Source organism: Sceloporus undulatus, chromosome 2 (genome assembly GCF_019175285.1).
Source record: "Sceloporus undulatus isolate JIND9_A2432 ecotype Alabama chromosome 2, SceUnd_v1.1, whole genome shotgun sequence".
Taxonomy (NCBI): Eukaryota; Metazoa; Chordata; class Lepidosauria; order Squamata; family Phrynosomatidae; genus Sceloporus; species Sceloporus undulatus.
Window position 1 is genome coordinate 277,035,202 of NC_056523.1, and position 24,097 is coordinate 277,059,298.

At 39.1% G+C, this 24,097-nt stretch overlaps 1 protein-coding gene across 7 annotated transcripts in view; it reads right to left on the reverse strand.

Annotated features, from left to right (window-relative positions):
- Positions 1-24,097, reverse strand: part of CAST (calpastatin) — a 98,490-nt gene that overhangs the window by 46,808 nt on the left and 27,585 nt on the right. For 4 of the 7 annotated variants that reach the window (XM_042448317.1, XM_042448318.1, XM_042448319.1 and 1 more), the window contains exon 3: positions 15,109-15,177. In XM_042448317.1, the coding sequence (XP_042304251.1) occupies positions 15,109-15,177 (69 nt within the window). Of the gene's footprint in view, positions 1-11,249; positions 11,377-15,108; positions 15,178-24,097 lie in introns of those variants that run through there. The other 3 variants (XM_042448322.1, XM_042448321.1, XM_042448320.1) reach the window with 2 other exon arrangements.

Sequence of the window (24,097 nt, forward strand, 5' to 3'; positions counted from 1 at the left end):
AGTTAAAGTAACAATATTAAATAAGATGCACATTTATTCATAAGTAGTAAAGTTGAACTAAAATTAAGAGGTTGGAAGAAAATGTGCTATTAATAAACTGATGGTTGGATATGACCTGATCTATCAAAATCAAATAAAATACTTACACCGATACTTATCTGCACATTTATCATAGTAACCCAGTTTTGGTTTCTTTTAGAAAAGAAAAAAGTTGCAAATATCCAAAGAAATCAGAAATATTAAAGAGACTTGATTAAGGATGGAATGTATTTTTCTAGGATTCTTAGCAGGAACAAATACTTATTGCTTTGACTTAAGAAAAACAAGATAATTAAAGGCTGTTTACAGAGCAAACTAAGAAATATCATAATCAAGATGAAGTTCCCACCCTACTTTCATCAAGGTTAATGATGTACACATGAACCTGTTTTTGAGGCCATAATTCTGAACTATTATTACACTGTTAAAATTATTTTTAAAACTAGTTAGCTAAGCACCCACACTCCCATCTTTATCCCAGCCTTCCAAAGCCAGCCTAAAAATAGCATTGCAACTATATATATAAAGAAGTCCAAGCTAGGCCTTTTGATAAGAACAAAGTAAAGCTTTATACTTGTGGAAGAATCATACTAAATTATTCCTTTATTTAAAACTTACACCTTATTTGATTAACTTTTTGTGTCTATATTGTATAAATTCAGCACACAGATTTCAAATAACCTAGAATATTTATTCAGAAGGTTCAACAGAGACAGAATTCAATAGTTTCCAAATGTCATGCCAAAAAGCTTTCGTCAATTATCTAAATTTGCCCACATTTTCCATCTACTGCCACCATATAAATACTAGATTGTGAGGTCATACTTTCATTCTACAGCACGCCATCAATGCCAGATCAAATGCCTGATTTAAAGTCACCTTAATAAAGGACTAATGAGTATCTGCTCCACCCTTTCTTAGTCACATTCATTATTGTCAGGTAGTAAACATGCATATTAATAGAAGAATTAACTGTGGAAGAGTACACACCAGCCTTATAAGAATTCCACAAGATGTAGTGATGGCTACCAACTTAGAACGCTTTAAAAAGGTATTAGTCATGGAGGATAAGGCTGTCTACTGCTACTAATCATGATGGCTATATATTGCCTCCAATATCCATGGCAATGTGCCTGACAATATCAGTTGCTGGGGAACATGAGCAAGAATATTCAGTCATTCTACAGCCCTGACTGCAGGTTTGTTGCAGATATCTACCTGACCATAGTGAGAACTCAATGCTGGAATAATAATAATAATAATAATAATAATAATAATAATAATAATAATAATAATAATATATTTATATTTCCCGCTTCTCCCTTCAGATCAAATAGATCAAATAGGATATTTTTTTAACGTAATACATTTTTCCATTGAAAATTCTCTTCTCAAGTGAAGTCAAACTGAGCAACTGTAATAATTCCAATAGGGAGCCAGTGTGATGTAGTAGTTGGAGTATTGACCTACAACTTTAGAGACTAGGGTTCAAATACCCACTCAGCCATGGAAACCCACTGAGAGACTTTGAGAGAGTCATACTCTCTCATCTTCAAAAGGAAGGCAAAGACAAATCCCTTCTAAACAAATCTGGTCAGGATAACCCCATGATAGGTGTGTCTTAGAGTTGTCATAAGTTGGAAATGACTTGAAGGCAGGCACACAAGAACAATTGACTTCAATATTATTCACCTCTAAAATAAAAGCTGTAATTAGTTTTACAAGTGCAATTTAAGGCATGCTAAAATAGGGGTTTACCCCTTAAATTCTAATATGTGTGTGTGTGTGTGTGTGTGTGTGTGTGTATAAATATAATTTTTTGTGGGTTGCCAGCATCTGCTGGCGAAACATCAGGAAGAAACTCTTCTAGAACACAGCCACATAGCCCGAAAAACCCACAAAAAACTATGGATGCCAACCATGAAAGTCTTCGACTTCACATATATAAATATAAGTATGTTGTTAATTGCCATCAAATTGGCTTTGACTTATGATAATTCTATGAATAAGAGCAGAGCCCGCATGGTGTAGTAGTTTGATTGTTGGGCTATGACTCTGGAGACCAAGGTTCGATTACCAGCTCAACCATGGAACCCCTCTATCTGACTCATTTACATTCGTTCAGCCTCAGGGGAATGCAATGGCAAACCCCCTCAGAACAAATCTTGCCATGAAAAGCCCATGATAGGTTTGCCTTAAGGTTACCATAAGTCGAAAAGGACTTGAAAACACACAACAAACAATGAATAAGAGATCTCCAACTAGATTACTGTACTATGCTCTTATAGTGCTGCTAATCCACTTTTATCACTCTGGTTGCCTCCTGTTGCATTTTGGGATTTATAGTTTAAGGAGGTTCATTTAGAATTCTCAGCCAGAGAGTTCTTGGGCTTCACTGAACTACAAGCCTCAAAATGCAACAGGAGGCAGCCAGAGCAGTAAAAGGGGAATAGCAGCACTATAAGAGTGTAATGCAGTAACATGGCAAGGCAGAATTTTATCAACAGCCCTGCTCAGGTCTTGCAAACCCAGGGCTGTGGCTTCCTTGACTGAGTCTATTTATAAGCCATCTAAGGCCCAAAATACATGTGCCAAAAAGTGTGGTTTCTGACGCCTGGAAGTTGCTCCATGGCCGCCTCAGGCAGCCAGAAAAGGAGCAGTGAAAAGCTGCTCCTTGCAAGCAGCATGTTTCTGGCAGTTCCAGGATGATTGGGCCACTCCAAGCTGCCAGTCTGCTTCATCCCCAAGAAAAAACAAACTCCAAGTCAAATCCTGTATTTATCAGAAATATAAACATTTAAAACTATAGTAGCCATGGTCAGTTGACATGGTAAGTCACAGCTCTTTGGTTTCTTGTTTCCTGTTAAACAAACCAATAAACGGCCTTTATCAATTTGTTTTTCTTCATCAAATAAGAATATAAGAACATTTCTCCTATCTAATCCTAAACTCTGTTACCCATAACAGTGACTGGATATCTCTGACAAGCCAAAAAGCAACACTTAAGTGCAACATTTCAGTTCAACTAGTTTTGACTACTGGGAAAACCTTTTCAGATATTAATATTCATAAAACTCATAAAACCAGCATTACCTACATTTAGTAAACACAAATACAGAGCCCAATAAAACATAAAAACTTCTCATTTTAAAATTTGACTGAGAGCTGGATTGGCAGGGATATTTACAATTGGACCGTACTTAAATGACCAACTGGACTATTTGGACACCATGCTAAATCAATGTTTTGAATTATATGGGTGATCCTTGGCTGTGTCAGCTCTCTGCTCCCCTCTCATCCTCTCACACTGCCATCCAAAGTGGCTGGAAGCTGAAACCTGCCTTTTAAATCACATTTTAACATTATGTTCAAATCACAGACAAACTGTAATTAACCTTAACTATGGTTTAGGGAAACATGTCCAACTAAAATTATTGCTTCTCAAACTGTTTCTCTAAACCTGGGCTGGGAAACATGTGGCCCTCCAGACGTCATTGGACTAGAATTCCTATTACCCCTAGGCACCATCAGCAATAGTGAGACATGGGAGCTGTCCATATGGGTCAAAAGGCCCATGTTCCCTCTGGTCTCGCATCGTTCTGTTTGGACAATGCAGGCCATTAGCCTGGGCCAGGATTGGGCCCAGATCCAGAAGACTGGACATGGGTCTAATCCTGGGACGAAAGGCCCTTAACGCAGGTTTAAATAACTTGCCATTTCCCGCAGAGTTTTGCAGAAATTGCTTGCCCTTTCCTTACATAGCTGTTGCTGCTAGTGAGAAGTCTCCCCATCACCACATCTGATGTGATAATGGGATGCTTGGCTGTAACAACATGGCCAGGTGCCCCTTTTCCCCATCAGAAGTAGCAATGGGGGGGGGGCTTCTCACTAGTGACAACAGCTGAATAAGGTAAGGGGTGAGCAGCATTAGCCGGTCCATGGTACAGGGTCAGCCAGGCATGTAAACACCTGCCTGTCCCCATACCAGCTCCAGGATCAATCCAAGTTGGGGCCATCTGCTTCTCTCCTTAATTGGCCACATGTTCCCCTAAACCACAGTTAAATTTAAACAGGTACAGAAGCAACCTGGTTTATGATTACACTATAAACAAAGATTTTGATCTCTTGATGGCCATGTCAGAAAGAGCTAAGGAGCACATGAGTCCAAAGACCATGCCTATAATTGCAAACCACAGTTTCTTTAGCATTTCATTCAAACCAGGCCATAACCAGCAATACGATATTCTACCTATGTGCAGTATTTGTAGTCTTGTGCAAACTACGTTCAGGGAGAAAAGCACTGCCTATCTAAAAATGAAGAATTAAAAGGAAACTACAGTCGGCCCTTCTTATACATGGATTTTCTATACATGGATTCAAGCATCCACGGTTTGAAAATGTTCAAAATAAGTATAAATTTCAAATATCGAACCTTGATTTTCCATTTTATATAAAGGACACCATTTTGCTATGTCATTATTTTAATGGGACTTGAGCATCCATGGATTTTGATAACCATGGGGGATCTTGGAACCAACCCCCAGTGTATAACAAGGGTCCACTGTATTACAATTTGAATAGAACAGAGTGTGTACGTATAACTTCAAATTGTATGTTGACTTATGGCAACCTACCAATATAGTGAAACCAATTACAGTTACTTGTCAATTTTGCATTCACAAGTGCATAGTTACACAGCTCAGAAATCTAACTATGCAGTTTGTACAACAGAAATGTCAATAATATGCCATCTTTGTTAACCACCCAAACAATAATCAAGCGAATCATAAGGGCTGTGAGACAGGATTAAGTAAACACTCAAGGCAGCAGAGTTTCCTTTCGTTAATTGCCTGTCTGGCAGGCAACTATATAGAATGCTTAGTACTCATTTCCTCTACTAATCTCCTTTCAAGTATTCATCAAAAGTTTTGTCATTAATTTATTATATTTTATATCCCCCCCAAAAAGGTTAAGACAAGTAAGGTTTCATCCACTGATACAACACATGAATACATGTTGGCAGTGGAAATAAATATAAAAGTGTTGCTTGGTAACCAACAATAGCTGAATGATTCATAGCAAAATAGAAATTGGAGAGATTGTAGGCTGTTTAGAGAGAGGCACACCCAGTTATAATGCACAAGAATGAAGAACTGCCTGCTGACCTGCATGTAACTGGCTGCACTCAAAAACAGAAAATTCCGATTTTAAATAGACAGCAGTAATGAAGCCTCCATATTGAAAATACCATTTTCTTATGTTAGAATCAAAGTCACAGACTACCAAACAGCTGAGATAAAAAAAATTAAAAATGCTTCACAATCAGTAACAACAAGGTCCAGAGTGTAGGAATTTAACCAATGAGTTCAAATAACAAGAAAATATTATATCTAAACATTAGAAAGAGTTTCCTAATTGCATGAGTTGTTTGATAGCAGAACAGACTTGTTTGAAAGGTTTGAGGTCCCTTGCAACAATATAATCCAGGCCTTATAACATCTAAATTTATACTTGTGGAGGAGCTGGCATCTCAGGACATGGGTGCCCTCAGACCAAGATTTTTAAGTCCAGAGAACTGATCAGAACAATGAGAAAGTGGGCCTCCATATGCAGCATGACCGGCTTACCAAATTTTGAAGTGAGCAAAACTATAAAAATACCCATTCACAACTGATTCCCCCTGAAACAATCTGAAATTAAGAGAGCTAAGTAATTAATTATGTGAAATAATATTAATTAATAATTAATATAAGGCCCAAAGACCAACAGAAATGATACAGCAGTTAGAAGACCAGTTTCCCACTATCCATAGCAATATCTGAGTGAACCAAAGGAAACATGGCTATCCCACTCCCCCCCTTGCCACTCCAATAAGAAAAACATTCAGTGTATATTTCAACTCAGTAGACGTTTCAGTTTAATTTGTTTTCTTTTTGTTACTTTTTTGTTTTAAAAACAGCTTATGATTTCACTTTTCTTTTCTATGTTAATAGATACATGCCTAATTATATTAATGGGCAAAAGGGAGGGCAAAAACCTCTGTAGGAAAAGGGAGGGCAAGAAACCCCTTCTAGTTTGATATTCCTTCAACCATGGGAAGATTTCCAAGAGTTACAATGTCTGGCCCACAGTCACATAGCAAAGTACCCTTGAAAGAAGAAGCTGGAGCAAGAAGACAAAGGTGGGGAAACTGAGACTCTCCAATTCATAGTGAATTACCATTTCCATCATAGTTCACCAATGGCCAAGGGCTGTTAGAAAGTAAAAACAAATAAGATAGGAAGACTTCTCTGAGCCTGCTCTACAGAATGTTTGCGCTTTTGGCCTACCAGACATTTTGCCCTACAATTCCCATAAGCTTCAGCCAGCATGACTAGCAATAAGGAATTATAGGAGTTGTTAATCATAACATCTAGTGGGTCAGTCATTTCCCAGCCCTGTTGTACAAGTCTCCATTAAGAGGAGATTTATCAGTAATGCTCCATAGCTACTCTTCACATGCTGGAGGCAGTGAGACTACTGCTGTTGTGGATGAATAGGGAAGGAAGAGGGACATAGGACAGGAAAATCCTGCCAGCTGAAATCTACCACATTGAGATTTCAATTTGTCTTGAAGAAACTGATGCATATAAACCCTTTTGTCACATACATTCATCTGGATTTGGAATACAACAGCAAGTTTGAAATGGAGGTACAGTACTCAAACCTACAATCACCTACAATCATTTTTGTTTGAAAAGGAGAATAAAAAAACTAACTATTCTCCTCCCTCCCCCACTTCTCAAAGAATTTTTTGTTTTTCCCACCAAGGATATAACTACAAATCCACACACAAGTTCCATATAAAATCTGAAAAAGTTTGCATCAAGCCAAAAATCATATAATCAAGAAAGAGGAGACATTCCATCTTTATACTTCCAAATTAAACTCCCTTGTACATTAGGGCATCCAGATTCTTGATAAAACTACAGTAAATATGTTTAGTTAAATGAAAATAGAAAAAAAAAACCACTACAAGTCACTGGATGGGAGCCTTGAATATACGGAATTACTTCCCTAGTTTGTTTCAGTTCCAGACATTACAAACACATAAGCCAAGAACTTTGGCCTAAGGACTGGAGTGTGGCTTTGGTGCGGCTTCTGGACTCTTAGGACGCATGCATCATTGAAACACCATACCTCCACTGTGACTCGAAGCAGCTTTATTTTGGCTGTCTGTAACAGGCCTTTGTTTCCTTCTTTACTATCCTATTAGCAGTACTGCCTCTTGGTCCAACCAGTGGCAACTCATGCTCTCAAGTATCTGTTGTTGTGTGCCTTCAAGTCTTTTTTGACTTGTGATGAACTTAAGGTGACCCTTCAATGGGGTTTTCTCAGTACAAGTTCAAAAGGGATATCCCATTGCCCTCCTCTGAAGCTGAGAGAGTATGATTGCTCAAGGTCACCCTTGACCATGGCCAAAGAAGGATATGAACTCTGCTCTCCCAGAGTCTAGACCAATACTCAAACCACCACTCTCTACTGGCTCTCTCAAGTAATTGCTACAGATTTGCAAAGTCAGCTTAATAGAAACTGTGCATCTCTAACAGACCTCTTATCCAGCTATGCACTGTCATATACAAAAAATGCAGGTGGCTGGCTCTACCACATACATCCCATCAACTGCAATATTTGTCATTTGTGTCCAAATCCAGTTAAAGCTTTGATTGGAAAACGTGGGGCAGAGAATCACACCAGTTCCTCTTTCCCTGTACAGCCACCCTTTACTGTGCATCTGGAGTGTCTCCCAATGCAACAGAGCAGCTTTTCAAAGCATATGAGACAAATCACCTCCCTTCAACCTTTTTCAGCAGGAACATGCTTCAAGCACAATTCTGCTCTCAAGAACTCTAGATCCAAGGTAGGAATTCCAAAACAACATGGACTTGAATCTAATTGACATGCTTATCATATATTCCTATCAATATTTACTCAGAAATACACTCATCCCTCCTTATTTGTGGCTTTGACATATGCAGATTTAATTATTCACGGATTTGATTAATACAGTGCGCTCGTGTCATACACGGGTGCACCATATGCGGCTTTCAGCATACGCTGAAAGCCGTGAGGGAGCCCACAGGGCGCAAGGAGTGGCACATCCCATTAAGAGTAATGGGTGCATGCCTGTGGCGCATGTGTGCCACTGCGCCATGCATGAGCCCCATTATTTTCAATGGGGCTCAAGCATACAAGTTTTTTTTTACACGGGGGTCCAGAACGGATCCCCTGTGTAAAAAAAAGGGCACACTGTATGTTCTCTCTAGGAATATCTAGGTCCTCCAGTGCAACTCTATGGTCAACTTTAACCAAAAGTCACACTGAAGGATCTAGAGATTCCTAGTGCAAACACTCTACTAGGCATTTGTAGCTCCTCCACCGCAATTCTATGGTCATTGTCTGGCAGATGTTAACCACAGAGTTGCACTGGAAGAGCTAGAGATTCCTAGAAATGTGTCATCTTAGGTAAAAATATGGTGTTTTTGTTATTTGCTGCTTTTCCATATTCACAGGCGGTCTTGTGGTCCTAACCCTAGCGAATATGGAGGGACAAGTGTAATTCCCACCAAGTTCAATGGAATTTACTCCTAAGTAATTTTTCAAAAGATTGTAGACTTAGTTGACTGGAGGCTGGATATTTTATTTTGTTTCTGTGATTTCTTGCCGGCTCTTGGGGGAAAAATGAAGGGGATTCAACAGTGATGTCATCTGGTGAACTCATGGTGTCTCACACACACACACACACGCACACACACACACACACACACACCATTGACCTCCTCCCATTTCACATCATACAGAATCCTTATTAATGCTTTTTTTGCACTAATGGTACTTGTAAATCGTAATTCCCATATACCACTGAATGTAATGCTAATAGTTGTGACATAAACAACTAGCAAAATTAAAATTATACCTTCAAATTACAGTATCGTACACACAACCTAAATTTATTTGCATATACATAGTGATGATTTGTTAAAATGTGATGTTTTAAAAGAAAATTTTAAAAGAATACAATATTTTAAAAATTTCAAAACATTTATTTTTAAACAATTAAAATTTTGAAATTTGAAATTTTAAAAAATGATAGGGTCCCTCCTTTCTCTTCCCACTTAGTTTCACCCCATGCTCACCATCTCTTCATTTTAAAGAGAAGCAGGCAAATGTCACTGACCATTTCTACCAAAAGGTAAGTGTTTGAGGTGTTGTCATCCCCCTTTTAGGGTGTCACCTCGTCTACACCCCTCCACACATTCCTAGTCACACTAATGGTAATCAATCATTTTGAGTATATCTGATCTCTTGTGAAAAGGCTTCATGCTACAATAACTGAAGACCAAAAATAGTCCAATAGTACAAAATAATATCCTCAAAGTAGGTGAACATCTGTCCCATAGACTTAATACGTATAACTAGGGAAAAGGTCTGGGAAGTCCCCTATCCCACCCCCAAGCCATGCATCCTGGAACCAGGAGATCCTTCTGTGTGTCACTTGCCTTCCCAACTGAGATGGTGAAAGGAATGCGGGGGAATCTAGTCATTGTTTAGAAATAAAAATGGGATTCCCTTGCACTGCATGCCAAAATGGGATTCCCTTGCACTGCATGCCTTCCCAATATGAAAGTAACCGTAAGACTGGAGATAAGATAACAGGATTCCCAGCTCCATTTCAATTCACCCATCTCCTGTCCCATCAGATACTCTAATGGGTAATTATACAGTCATCCCTTCTGATTCACGGGGGATCTGTTCTGGACCCCCCCTCCCACGAATCAGGAATATTGTTAATATTGGAACCCCATTTATTACAACGGAGGTGCATTTCCACGCTCGTGCCATTATGTCCCTCCTGGCGTGCCGTTTGCAAAAGACCAAGGGACGCGAATGGCAAGACCACGAATCAGGAGGAAAGACTGTATTGCTATACTATTGCTTAACTAATTAATTAATTTCTAATCAAATGGTACTCCCCCCACAACAGACTGCTCTGGTGCAACTCTCCCCTCAAACTTCCTTATTTTAATTTCTATGGAATTTCTATTGACATGGTTCTCTACTATTTTACATCTGAAACAACTGGAAGAGTTTCCTTAATTTGCTCAACATATGAATAGATCCTCAAGAGTATATGATAAAATGGAGCATGTATGCAATGAACCACATCAACTTTCTGACTATTCTCCACTCAGCTGTGACAAACTTCAATTCATTCAGGCTGGAAAATTAGGGCAATAAAGCTACTTTAATATCACTAAAGGGGTTACTGTACATTAGTTTGATAGCACAACCCTATGCATGTCTACTCAAAAGTAAATAACACCACGTTTGGTTGGTCAATTACTTCTATATAAAAGTATTTAAGACTGAAGACTGATTTATTTATTGAATTTATATCCTGCCCCTATCCCGGGTAGCAGGATCCAGTAATTTTTAAAATTGAAATGTAATTTAACTCAAGCAACTAACACAAAACTTCACTGCTGAAAAAGGACTATTTAAAAAAAAACAAAAAACAGAGAGGCTAAAAAGTAGCAGTTATTTATACATTTAGAAAGAAACAGGCTCCTAACTTAGCAACAGATCTGGCATTCAGCTTCATTGTTATGGAGTAAATACTTAAAACGTAACATTAAAGTAAATGCAGCTCCTGGGATTGAAGAGTCACCTAGGCATGCCTCAACACAGAAAGATATCCTGCTGAACTGACTGCCACACCTTGAAGACTCATTCCCAAATCCTGAATAAAGAGACTGTCAGCAATGACACACAAAATATGTAAGACACCACTGTGGGATTCCGACAGTCAGGTTCATTCAGTGAGACTTATATGAATAATCTCTAGCCTGGTAATCCTAGAAATCTTACTGACCTTTAAACATTTTGTTTAGGATCTTAAGCGCCACTCCTTTCTGAGAAACACACAGAACCAACACCAGCCCTTGTCATATCAAGTGTTAGAAACAAAAAACACAAAGCAGATATTTCCACAACTACAGAAATGGAATTAGTTCAGTTACTAAACCTGTCTCAAGCCAATTCAGGCTGTATTTATGCATTATGGAGATGCGCAGAAAAGGAAGTAGGAAACAGACAACAACGTTCATCTAACTACTGGTAGAAACACAGAAATGAAAGTGTCCCAGAGAAAGCACCAACACAGTACTCACTTTATACACCCAGGATATTTCCTGCTGATTTCTAAATAAGCAGATCACATGGATCCTTATCACAAGCTTGTTTTCATTTCAGCTTCTATCAGTTCTGCCCCAGTTTCAGTTTTAACACAGTCCTGGCCAACCCCTTGTCACTTGAGGATGACACAGCCAATCCAAACAGCACATCCCCCAAACACTCTGCTCTGCAGGCTTAAAGGCTCCACCTTCCTATGAATATTTATTCAAATACTTTCAAGAGATCATCACAAGAAAAGGAGAAATCAGCCAAGTACTAGCATAGCCAAAACTGAATAGGAATAATGATGCACTAGTCAAGTGTTCGTATTACACCTCAGTGGCTCCAGAACAAGAAGACAATGAATATAATTGATCATATATATCAGTATTTTTGAGTCAAAAGATTTCACTTTTTTTAATGTAGCAGAGTTATAGAAGACACTAAGAGGGGCTTGCTGACTTGCAATTCTTCTCCTTTTCTAACAAGTGTAAAGAATTAAGGCTACACATACCTTCCATACCACTTCCCTTCACCACTTATTAACATACTGTACTAAACAAACTGTTTTAAGACAGTTGTCCTTGACACCTGCTTACTTACTCAGAAGAATCTGAAGACTTAAAATTTCAATAAGGAGTGCTCCAGATGCGGCAAATGCACCAAGAGGTTGTGGTATTTGTTGCTGTAGTCCTTGGATTTTTAAAAAGACTATCCATATGATGTTTCCGTTGACCCAGACTATTTTTTTTCTGGCAATTCACAGCACCAGTCGCAACATTTTAATCCCACCCTTGGCCATGTTTATTTTTAATATTAAGAAATATAGCAATAGAAAATTATCTTTCGTCTCTTTCTTCTTTAAATTCATTTGGTTATAGTGCATCAATAAAATGGGACTTTTGCACTTTAGTGCTTTTAAAAAATTTAAAATAAGAGAGGAGAAAATCTGCACTTCAAATAATAGCATCATCTCAGTAAGTTACACTCTGGTTTATTAAAAAAAAACTTTAGAAGTGCCCTGCTGCACTTCTAAGAAATGTGTACAAACAGCTACACCCTGCATCATCACCAAAAAAGAATGGAATGAATAGGCACAGAACCAATAACTGACAAACCTAACAAAACCCAAAGAGCTAACGTTTTAAGATATATTGTGAGACTGCATGTCATTAGATCAGTAGGAAGAGGCGAAAATCTAATAATGCAACACCTTGTTGCTTTGATTTTAAAGCAGGATGGGAAAGGTGCAAGTGATGGGCTACATATGCTTCCCAATCTATAATATCTAGCATCCCCTGCACCCCCTCAAATTATATTTTTTGTAAAAAGGCCCTTTGCTCAAGGAAGAGAATTTCCATACATTCCCTCTTCCCTTCAAGCTGTTTCAGGCTCTTAAACAAACAAATAAACCAGTGACTTGCTGAGCACAAACATGGCAAATTTCCCCCATGCCTCCTAAAAGCCACAACTGAATTGTAGTTTAAAAAAACAACAGAGTGTTGGTCTGGAGAAGGCATCTATGATTAATGGACATCTGGAAACACACTAATACTACTAAATGCCTTCTAGAAACAGGCATGGATGAGGGAAAACCTACTCAAGCTGAATCCAGGTAAGACGGAGATACTCGCTATAGGAACCCTGAATCCAAGAATGGAGTTGTATCAGCCAGTTCTAGATAGGGTCACACTTCCCCTGAAGGATTCTCTTCGCAGCTTGGGGGTGCTCCTTGACTCGTCGCTCCAACTGACAGCTCAGGTGGATGCGACAGTCAAGAGTGCCTGCTATCAGTTTCATCTGATACACCAATTGCGCCCCTTCTTGGAGCCGAGGGACCTGGAAACAGTAGTACATGCACTGGTAACCTCTTGATTGGACTTCTGCAATGTGCTCTACATGGGGCTACCCTTGTGCCAAGTTCGGAAACTTCAGTTGGTACAAAATATGGCAGCCAGATTGATTACAGGAACTTCTAGGAATGACCATATAATACTGGTCTTGAAGTCCCTGCACTGGCTGCCTATTAGTTTCCGGGCAAAGTACAAGGTGTTGGTGATTACCTTTAAAGCCCTACATGGCTTGGGCCCAGAGTACTTGAGGGAACGCCTTCTTCCCTATTGTCCGTCCTGCACACTAAGGTCCTCTGGAAGAAATCTACTACAGCCAAAAAAATCTAGGCTAACATCAGTTTCCCAGAGGGCCTTTTCTACTACTGCTCCAAAACTATGGAATGACCTGCCAGAGGAGATCCGTCACATTCCTACTCTGGCAGCTATTAAGAAAGCACTCAAGACGGATCTCTTCCGGCAGGCCTTTCCAACTTAGTTACCCACTCCAGATATAGAGATATTTGTCCCTTCACCTGTCTATTCTTCCCCACCTAGGTTTCTGCCTATTTTTTGTTTGTTTAATGTTTTTAATGTTTTTATACTATTACTGTTTAATTCTGTTTTAGTTATGGGAATGGGGGGGGGGGTAGGTTTAGGGTTTGATTTTTTTAACTCTATTGTAATTTGATGTATTTTATTGTTGTAACCTGCCCGGATTCTTCGTGATTGGGTGGGCTAGAAATAAATCATCATCATCATCATCATCATCATCATCATCATCATCATCATCATAGTTTACATGTTTTTAATTTCCTTCAATATTTCATTCTCTTAAACTAGGCACCCAACTGTCAAGGGTATTCTGGGCATAGTGTTGCAGAAACATTTCAAAGCTTTGCTCTGGATAGGTCTTACTCCTGAAACAACCCCCAGCAGGGGATTTCCTAACACTAATGAGGGATCAGAGATAGCAGGAATTCCCTCCTTAGTTTTGCTCCTCTGCCTCCTAGGCCCTTCAGTGTCTGAACTACACTGTTTTCTATTTTAAAATTCAACCAAATAAGATTTTAAAACAATAACCATAATTAAATCTTTAAAGAAAACCAAGGAATCAAACATGGCCAGTGGGACTATTTTTCCTTGCTTCTCCTCCCAGACCAGCAACTGATGTACTGTTTTATTCAACTCCGAAGAACTTTAGTTTCAAAAGCTAGGGGAGAGGAGAGATTAAGAGTGCGTGATGGCTCAGCGTTTAAGATGCTGACACTGATGACTGCAAGATTGGCAAGGTAGCAGTTCAAGGCCCAAGCACTGTATGATGTAGTAAGCTCCCGTCACTCGTCCCAGCTTCTGCCAAGCGAACAGTTCAAAAGCATGTAAAAGTGCCAGTAGATAAATATGTACTACTTTGGTGGGAAGGTAACGGCCTTCTGTGCAGTCCTGCTGGTTCACATAATTACAGAGTTGTCTTTGACAACATTGGTTCCCTTGGTTTAGTACTGGAGATGAATACTACCCCCTACAGTTGGATATAATTTGGCAAACTTGTCAAAGGGGAACACCTTTACCTTTTACTTTAAAGATTCCCATCTGCTCTGAATGTCAGAAAGGATTTCCTAACTCCAACAAAGCACTAGATCCTGTCTGGATCTGGATGGGAAACAGGGTTAGCCCTGGTTGATACTTGGATGGGAGACTACAAGCAAACACCAAGTGCTGTGGTTTGTATTTCAGAGGAAGGAAGTGAAAAACTACCTCTGCCTAAGAAAATCCTATAAAATTCATGGATCACCATGGATGGACAGGTAACTTGAAGACACACATATACAGAGAGAGTACTACACACCTACAACACAACAACTGCATATACCAGTAAGCATATACCATCCCCAAAGATGGGGTTATGAGAACACTGCAGAGACAATCTGTCACTTTAGGCAGATGACACCAGCAAAAGCACTTAGGATTAGAGCATTAGTAATATTTCCAAGAAGATGGGCAGAGTTACTGCTGCTCAAATTACCTTACTGCTGGAAGAGGTCCCACTTGCCTGTGTCTTGGGAGATTCAGCAATGCTAGTAGGAATCTTCTTCTAAAATATAATAATAAAGATAAAAATAAAAACTTTAGCAACATTTCTAAAGCTTTTCTCCTACTGTATTATCATTATTTATTCATTTATATCCCAGCTTTTTTACCAACATTGGGACTCAAGAATGGCATAATGTGTGTGTGTGTGTGTGTGTGTGTGTGTGTGTGTGTGTGTGTGTTAAAGGTTATAGAATTCAAATGTTATGACAAATGTTATGACAGAAGATGGTGTCTTTAAAATATTATTCTCCATTATTATGCAAGTAAACTTGCTCTATTACTGACATAATTATACTGTTGTTTGACTCATAATGACTCTACGAATGAGGGGCCTTCAGGAGCCCTGGTCATCAACAATCCTGCTCAAGATCTTACAAGCTGAGGGCTACAACTTCCTTTTCCGAATCAATCCATCTCTAATGTGGTTGTCCTCTGTTCCTACCACATTCCATTTCCCCCCCATCTTACTGTATTTTGCAATAAGTCATGTCATGTCAGTTTATCATTATGTGTCCTTGGTACAACAGCCTCGGTTTAGTCATTTGGCTTGATTTCTCTCATTCGTTTTGTCTTTTTGGCAGTGAATAGCATCTGCAGAACATTTGTCCAGCACCATTTTTCAAATAAGCAGATTTTTGTCCTGTCAGCTTTCTTCACTACCACCAGTTTTCACAACCACACACAGAAATTGGAAATGCCATGGCATGGATGATTCTGACTTGGAATTTGCAGCCAACTGCATTTTCATGCAATTGCTTAAAATCAGCCCTTTTGAAGGAGCTAGCCATGTTAGCCTGCTGCAGTAAAAAAGAAGATCTAGCCTTGTCAGTGAAGCAACCGCCTTGGGTCCTTCCGGGGAGAAAGGTGGGATATAAATGAAATAAATTAATAAATAAACATCTTTGGAGAACTATTTGCAAGTATAAACAGGGGTATCTTGGATAATGATTATCCCTTTGATGAAAATATAGGTTTTCACAATATGACACACTCACATTATGTGAAAGATGCTCAGTTCAGGATTATAAGCACATGCCATTCCACTCCTTTTATTCAAAAATGCCATCTCCACTTCCTAGTTAGTACTATGTGACCTTGGGCAAGTCACAAGCTCTCTGCCTCAAGGGAAGGCAATGGCAAACTTCCTCTGAACAAATCTTGCAGAGAAAACCCCATGATAGGTTCATTCTAGGGTTGCCATAAGTTGGAAATAACTTGAAGGCACACAGCAACAATAAGAACAACAAATACTTTGCCACAATGTCTACATTAGCAAATTATGGCAGGTAATTTGTTGTTGTTGTTAATTATGGTATGATAATCAGAAACATGACCTGAAATGGGTTTTCATTTCATGTGGAAAAGGAGATGCTAGCCACAGTCTAAAGATTTAGACCTCATTCACACTGTATAATGATAGCACTGTTATCCCAATTTAACTACATTATATGGGATCCTGGTATTTGAAATTTTCTGAGGCACTAGAGCTCTCTGGGTGAGAATTCTAAATATATCATTAAAAGAAAACTGAATCCCAGGCCTGTTACAGACTGCCAAAATAAAGCTGCTTCGGGTCTCTTTGGAGGCATGCTGTTTAAATGATGCATGCATCCTAAGAATCCAAAAGCTGCACCAAAGCTGCCCTCCAGTGCTTAGGAATGGAGTGTGGCTTTGGCGCGACCTCCGGACTCTTAGGACCTATGCATCATTTAAACAGCATACCTCCAAAGAGACCCGAAGCAGCTTTATTTTGGCAGTCTGTAACAGGCCCCAGATTACATAAGATACAGTTAGGCAATTAAAGTGATATCAAAGTGTTGTAATTATGTAGTGTGAAGAGATATGACAGCAAATTATGGTTACTGCTTCACAGAAAGTGAGGAAGGAAGTGGGGTACAACAGAGGAGGAGAAAGGAGAAAGTAAAGAAGTCTCTTGGAAGTTTCCAACACTCCAAACCATAGTTTTGATGCTCCTGGATCCATCTCTCCAGATGGTAGTGCATGCGCTGGTAACCTCAAGGCCGTACTTTTACAATGTGCTCGATTGCGAGTACATTCAGGAGTGACCACGTTACATCAATCTTAAAAGTACACTGGTACCCCGGGATACGAATGCGCCGCCTTACGAAATTTCCGGGTTACGAAAAAAATCCATTCAAAAAAACTGTTCCGGGTTACGAAGGTTATTTCGGGTTACGAAATTTTTTTTGGTGCTTTTCGGCGCTATTTCACACGAAATCGCGGCTTTTCCCCATTAGCGCCTATGGCTTTTTCGCCTTACGAAGTATCCCGGGTTACGAAAGCGGCAGCGGAACGAATTAATTTCGTAACCCGGGGTACCCCTGTACTCCACCAGCTGCCAATTACTTCCGTACTTTGTACTTCCGGGCAAAGTACAAAGTGTTGCTTATTACCTTTAAAGCCCTACATGGTTTGGGTCCAGGTTACCTACAGGATCACCTTCTCCCATACAATTTGTCCTATACAGTCAGGACATCTGGGAAATGTTTACTCCAACCAGCCAGGGACTATAATGGCAACAGTATTCCAGAGGGCATTTTCATCTGCTGCCCCCAAACTGTGGAATGATTGCAGAAAGAGAGATGCCAACTGAAAATGCTGACTGCATTTAAAACAGCATTGAAGACATATCTCTTCCTTGCAGGCCTATCCAGTCAATTTTACATCATCACTTTTTAATTTGTATAGGAAGTCTTGTGAGTGTAATTTAATGATTTCATAGTATTGTACTTTAACTATGGGTGCCTGTGTTTTTAATTGTATTTTGTATATTAACATGCTGTACCCCACCTTGAGCCTCAAGGAGAGGTAAGAAATTATTATTATTATTATTATTATTATTATTATTATTATCATCATCATCATCATCATCATCATCATCATCTGAGGCATATCAATTTAGATGAAAAAGAGCTGTAATTGTTTTTTATGGGAATGGAAAGGAAGGAAATATATTGAAGACATGGTGTTCCAAACCTCTCCTAAAGAGAGGTTTGCCTTAAAGAGATACAAAATGTTAGTGATAAAAGGAAATATTGTGGAAAGTTTGGCTCTCATAAAGGTGAACAAGTAGAAATGCCACCTGTTGAGAAACTAGATTGTTAATGCCTTATGCAGAGAGATGCTTTTTTAAAAAGGAAATCATCGGCTGTTGTCTACAGAAATCCTCACTTGACTGGGGAAAAATCCAGTTTAAACTGTAAGCACATGCCAAGGTCTTGTTTTTGTTAGCTTGTATACTAGTAACTAGATTAGATTAATAGTGCTATGTTAGTTCATTTTGTCACTTTCAGGCAAGATACCAGAGTGCCATTTAGTTCCAATGATTCTTGAATGACAAAGATTTCTTATGAGAATTTCAATTATGTTCCAGGGTATGTCTTGGGTGGAAACTGACTTGCAACTTTGATAGACAACATGCACCTTAAGAGGAACAACAAGACACAGTGAATTCTCTAGTACTTTCACTAGTCTTCAATACATCTGTTATTTAGATTTTACTGAGATAGTTAAGGTTATTGTCTGATGTTGGATATTTTATTGTGTTAGCTGTTTTTCATTGCATTTTGATGTAAACACTTTGTGCTTTTATTTAGTCTGTAACCCCACTTTGATCCACTGGGAGAGGCGGGGAAACATAAATAATTATTATTATTATTATTATTATTATTGTTGTTGTTGTTGTTGTTGTGAACTGGCCATCTCCCACTGAAAGACTGTGGTGCTCCTCACACCTAATAAGCATTCTCCAAGCTAGTCTGATCGGCCCTAATGGGCAAGACTGAAGAGTACACAAGTTGGTAAGTGTCTTCGAATGGGACTGTCACCATCTACAAGTTATAATAAATGAAATACTCAAGTAGCTGCCATCATCATAGAAATGTCTAACAGCTTCTGCTTTATTGTTCTTTATGTATAACAGACTGTCGTAGCAATGGCTTTGAAGTGATCAATATGCCATCCAGCACAATAAAATCTTGCACAAGTTTACTGACAAATAAACTCCACAAAGTCCAATGGGATTTATTTCCATATAAATATAAGAAGAAGCCTTTGTCATCATGTGAAAATTCATCTAGTCATGATTTTCCAAATGCTGGTCAACATTTTCCATCCAGAAAATACAAAGCTATAGGCCTGCAACCATGTTGCTGACATGGCATCAGAGCCCACAGTACTGTGGGCCCTTGGTATTCACTGAGGGTTGGTTCCAGGACCTCCTGTGGACACCAAAATGTGTGGATGCTCAAGTCCCATTATACACAGTGGTATAGTAAAATGTTCTCCCTTATATTAAATGACAAAACCATGGTTTGCTTTTTGGAATATATATATATATATATATATATAGAAGATTTTCAAGCTGTGGATGGTTGAATCTGTGGATAAAGAATCCGTGGATAAGGATTCTTTATCCACAGAACTATATTATGGGGGAGCGTTTATCCCAAACAGCCATTAATTCCCTCAAAGAGAGGGACAAGGAAATGAATACACTGCACTAGTGAGATTTTCATAACTAACCAAATTCCTATTCTACTATGGCTTCAATAATTTGCAAAGTGACCAATACGGAACTCTGATTTTTACTAAACTCTGATTTTATGACTCAGGAGACAATGTGTACACAATGGAAATTCTGCCCCACCCATTCAAAGCAGCACCAATCAGTTAAGGTGGAAGCAAGCAACAAGGAAGCTAAAGTGAGCCAACTGAGATAGCAGCACAAACTATGCTACAGTGGCATTATGAAGAATAGGCAGATTTGCACCAAATGTGTGGATCCGCACATTTTCAAAAACAGTAGCACATAAGAGGTGCAAGTACAGCCATGTGACAGAATAGACAGCCATGCTTTCTCACAAGAGAAGTAAAATAAAAATAAAATAAAATAAATCACAAACTGGGGTTGGCACAAGGTGGAGGCAGGTTATGCAACAAAGCATTTAATTTTGTTTTTTGCATTCACCTGTGTCCACATCTGCACTAGAAAAATAATGCACTTTGACACCGCATTAACTGCCATGGACCAATGCTACAGAATTCTGAGATTTATAGTTCTGTAAGATATTTAGTCTTCTCTATCAGAGAGCCTGGTGCCACAACAAACTACAAATCCCAGAATTTCATCACATGGAAGTGGTGTCAAACTGCATTATTTCTGCAGTGCAGATCCAGCCTGTGTCTGTTAAACAACAGAGTTATAAACAGTGCTGGGGGGGGGGGAGATAGCCAAATCCCCACTTTCCTCTTCATTTGATTATTTTATGCTCCTGGTTAATCCAGGTTATCAGGAAGCTGAAAGACAGCTGTTCCCATTCACCTCTTAGCTCATCTCTCTGGGTCATCACTTCATCTCTGTGTACATGATCAATCTCAGTGATACCAATGAAACCTGGCTTTCTCTCATTCCTTCAGTTCATCCAGGCACTCTTCAGAAAATCTAGAGATTAAAAGAATATGCTTTTGTCTCTCTGCTGAATGTTTCAGCATGTTGCCTGGGATGACCCATATTGTATTACAAGCCAAGTGAAAATGCTTTGTGCATGTATTGCTACTTTTATCAGAACTGTATATAACTCCCTATATGCCCAGTTTACAGAGTTGAGTATATATAAACATGTTGAAAGGATGTATAAGTACAGTAAATAAATATTAACTTTGCCTCAGATACTATATAATTACTGAATATATGCTTGCTCATTCTTAAGCCAGCTTCATAGTTCCCTTATTATCTTGTACTGATTTGAATATATCAATTACTTTAGTTGGACCCCTGAAACTATTTTTTTTCTACCAGACTACAGGATTTGATCTTACTCACTCTTGCCTCCCAGTTGCCCATACTGCACACTGGTAAAGAAAGGAACTAGGAAGTACAGACTGATACAAGTTGTCAGAGTTCAAAGTGGGAATATATATCTAAAGAATTTTCCTTATTTCAATAGTAGAATTAGGACACTATTCAAATGAATGTTTTACCAAGAATGTTATATTTATTTCAAACAATTCCAATCCTATCCAATAAGCAACCGTTTAAAACCTGGAAGAAAGACATAGCCAATTTTATCTGGCATGGAAAGACAGCAAGAATAAAATTAGCAGTACTACAGGATCGGAAGGAAAAGGGGGGGATTAGGACTTCCAAACATCGAACTCTATCATAATGCATGTGCTCTGACGTGGATAAAAGACTGGATGCTATTGGATAAGACAAAAATTTTGGATTTAGAAAGCATAAAATTGGAGTATGGATGGCATGCATACTTTTGCTATGGTAATACCAAATTAGTTAAAGGATTCAATTTACATGGCATAAGGAAACCATTATTAAGTGTTTAGAACAAATATAAAAGGTTTTTTAATAATAAGATTCCAAAATGGACATCCACCCAGAAGCCTTTCATAAAAAAGAATTTTCACTTAAAACAACTTGGATCAGATATGACAATATTATAATAAAAACTCAGGAAGGGTATAATATCAAATCAAGAGACGCAATCCAACGAGACAACCAGCAAATAAATTTGTTGCATTATTTGCAAATTCAGCAAGATTACAAAAAAGATGTGGAAATGAAATGAATGATTTTGATAAAATTATAGAAGAAGGCAATAAACAATTGATTAAAAAGATTTACAAAATACTAATTGAGATAGAAAGAAGTGAAGAAACTATCAAAACCAATATGGTTAAATGGATGATAAATATTGGACACACAATACCATTGTCAAGCTGGGAAAAGGTGTGGAAGAACAACCTAAAATTTACAAGATGTAACAACTTGAAAGAAAACTACCATAAATTCTTCTTCTGATGATATATGTCCCCAACAAGACTAGCTAAGATAGAAAAACATAACCAAACCAACTGTTGGAAATGTAATGATAAATGGGCACCCTATACCAAATGTGGTAGCACTGTAAAAATATTGGGGAAGTGTACACAAAGATATAAAAGAAACATTGCAGAAAAATATTCCACTAAAACCAGAACTGTTCCTATTAAATATAACAGATGTCACTGAAGATAAATTGAACTATGAGGAAACAAGTGTGATTCTATATATGATTACAGCTGCCAGAACTGTATATGCAAGACATTGGATGACTGAAACCATACCAACAAGAGATTAATGGATAGTGAAATTAAATGAACTAGCAGTTAGGGATAACCTGTCCATGGCGCTATACAGATCACCCAAAAAGGGCAGTCTGCCAGCGCCTTGCTTTGCTGCGTGAGGGAGGCATAGCGGACAAACCGCGTGGCTCCCTCACGCAGCAAAAAGAACCCGCAAAAAGCGGGCTCTTTCTGCGGCGCCATAATGACATTGCAGTACACCAATGGCGCACTTGTAACGTCCTTATGAGGGCATGACGTGCAGATGCTAAGCATCCGTCACATCAAAATGGTGGCACCCGTGTATATAGGGCACAGCCATTTGGACGCCCTCATCACGTGCTAGGGGTGAGGCCAGTATGGGCGGTGCGTCCTCAGCCAACCCCTAGCACGTGATGGGGGCACCGCAAAGGCCTGTCTGGATTGGGCCCATGTATGTTAATGGGAAAACTACCCAACAATATGAGGGGAAATGGAAGGAAGCTTCAAAATTATGGAAAAAAAGATAGACAGAGTCGATCTAAACTTATGAACAATTTGGAATGAATATGTTTACATATACAGTGGATCCTTGTTATATGGTGAGGTTTGGTTCAAGATCCCCGTGTATAACAAAATCCGTCTATGCTCAAGTCCCATTAAATATAATGACATAGCAAAATGGTGTCCCTTATTAAAAATGGATATTTGAAATTTATACTTTTTTTGAACATTTTCAAATCATGTATGCTTGAATCTGTGTATAAAAAATCAGTGTATAAGAAGGGCTGACTGTACAGATATATATAGCATGGAAAATAACTGAATCTTAGTAGGATAAGTTTTGAAAAAGAGTTAAAATGGAAGGCAAACATAGGCGGGCTACACACCGCCGCTTTGCGGCGGTCTGCCGCCGCCGCCAGAAGGTCCGCGGGGGAGCCGGAGCCTATAGACGGCCCGACTCCCGCGCGGACCGAAAAAAGAAGCTCCAAAATGGAGCTTCTTTCTGCGTCGCGTTTGCGACGTAGCGAGGCGCCAGGGGCGCGCTCGCTACGTCAGCAGCGGCGCGACGCGTCTGGACGCTGTGCGTCCGATGCGTAAAGATGGCGCCGGCCATGTAGAAAGGCCGGCGCCATCTTGTACGGACGGAGTCCGTACGAGGCCCAGGGGCGTCTAAAAGAGACGCCCCTTTTTTAAAATGGGACGTCCTCCGGACGTCCCAAAGGGCCGTCTGGAAAGCCCCATAGATGGGTATGAACTAGGGATAGTATAGATAATATTTGAATATACAATATGCCTTTTATTTTATGTTATATTAAAACTCAACAACAACAACAATAACAACAACAACAACAAATGAGGCCTGGAGTCACCCTATCCTCAACAGCCTTGCCCGGGTCTTGTAGACTCAAAGCCTTGTAAATAATTCTTTTATTTCAATAATAAAGCTATAGCTGTAATTAAAAAAATAATAAAGAATTTTCCTAATTTCAGATCCCTATAAAGACTGCAAGTCTTGGATTTCTTTAAGAACCTGGGTAGTTCTTAAAGATGAAGAATCTTTAGCTGGTAGCTACCACCCAGAAGCAAACTTACAGAGATCCTCTTTCAGCCCGATCTACTTTAAAAGTTTTAGGGAAGAAATATCTTAGTAAAGACTCATAGGTACTGTATTATAATAAGACTCTATTATAAGCGGTGTCCTGGCGGCAATACTAGGGCTCGGGAGTGCACACCAACCGCACACTCCCGAGCCCTATGTCATGCAGATGGCGCCAGGGGGCGTGTAGAAGACATGTGGG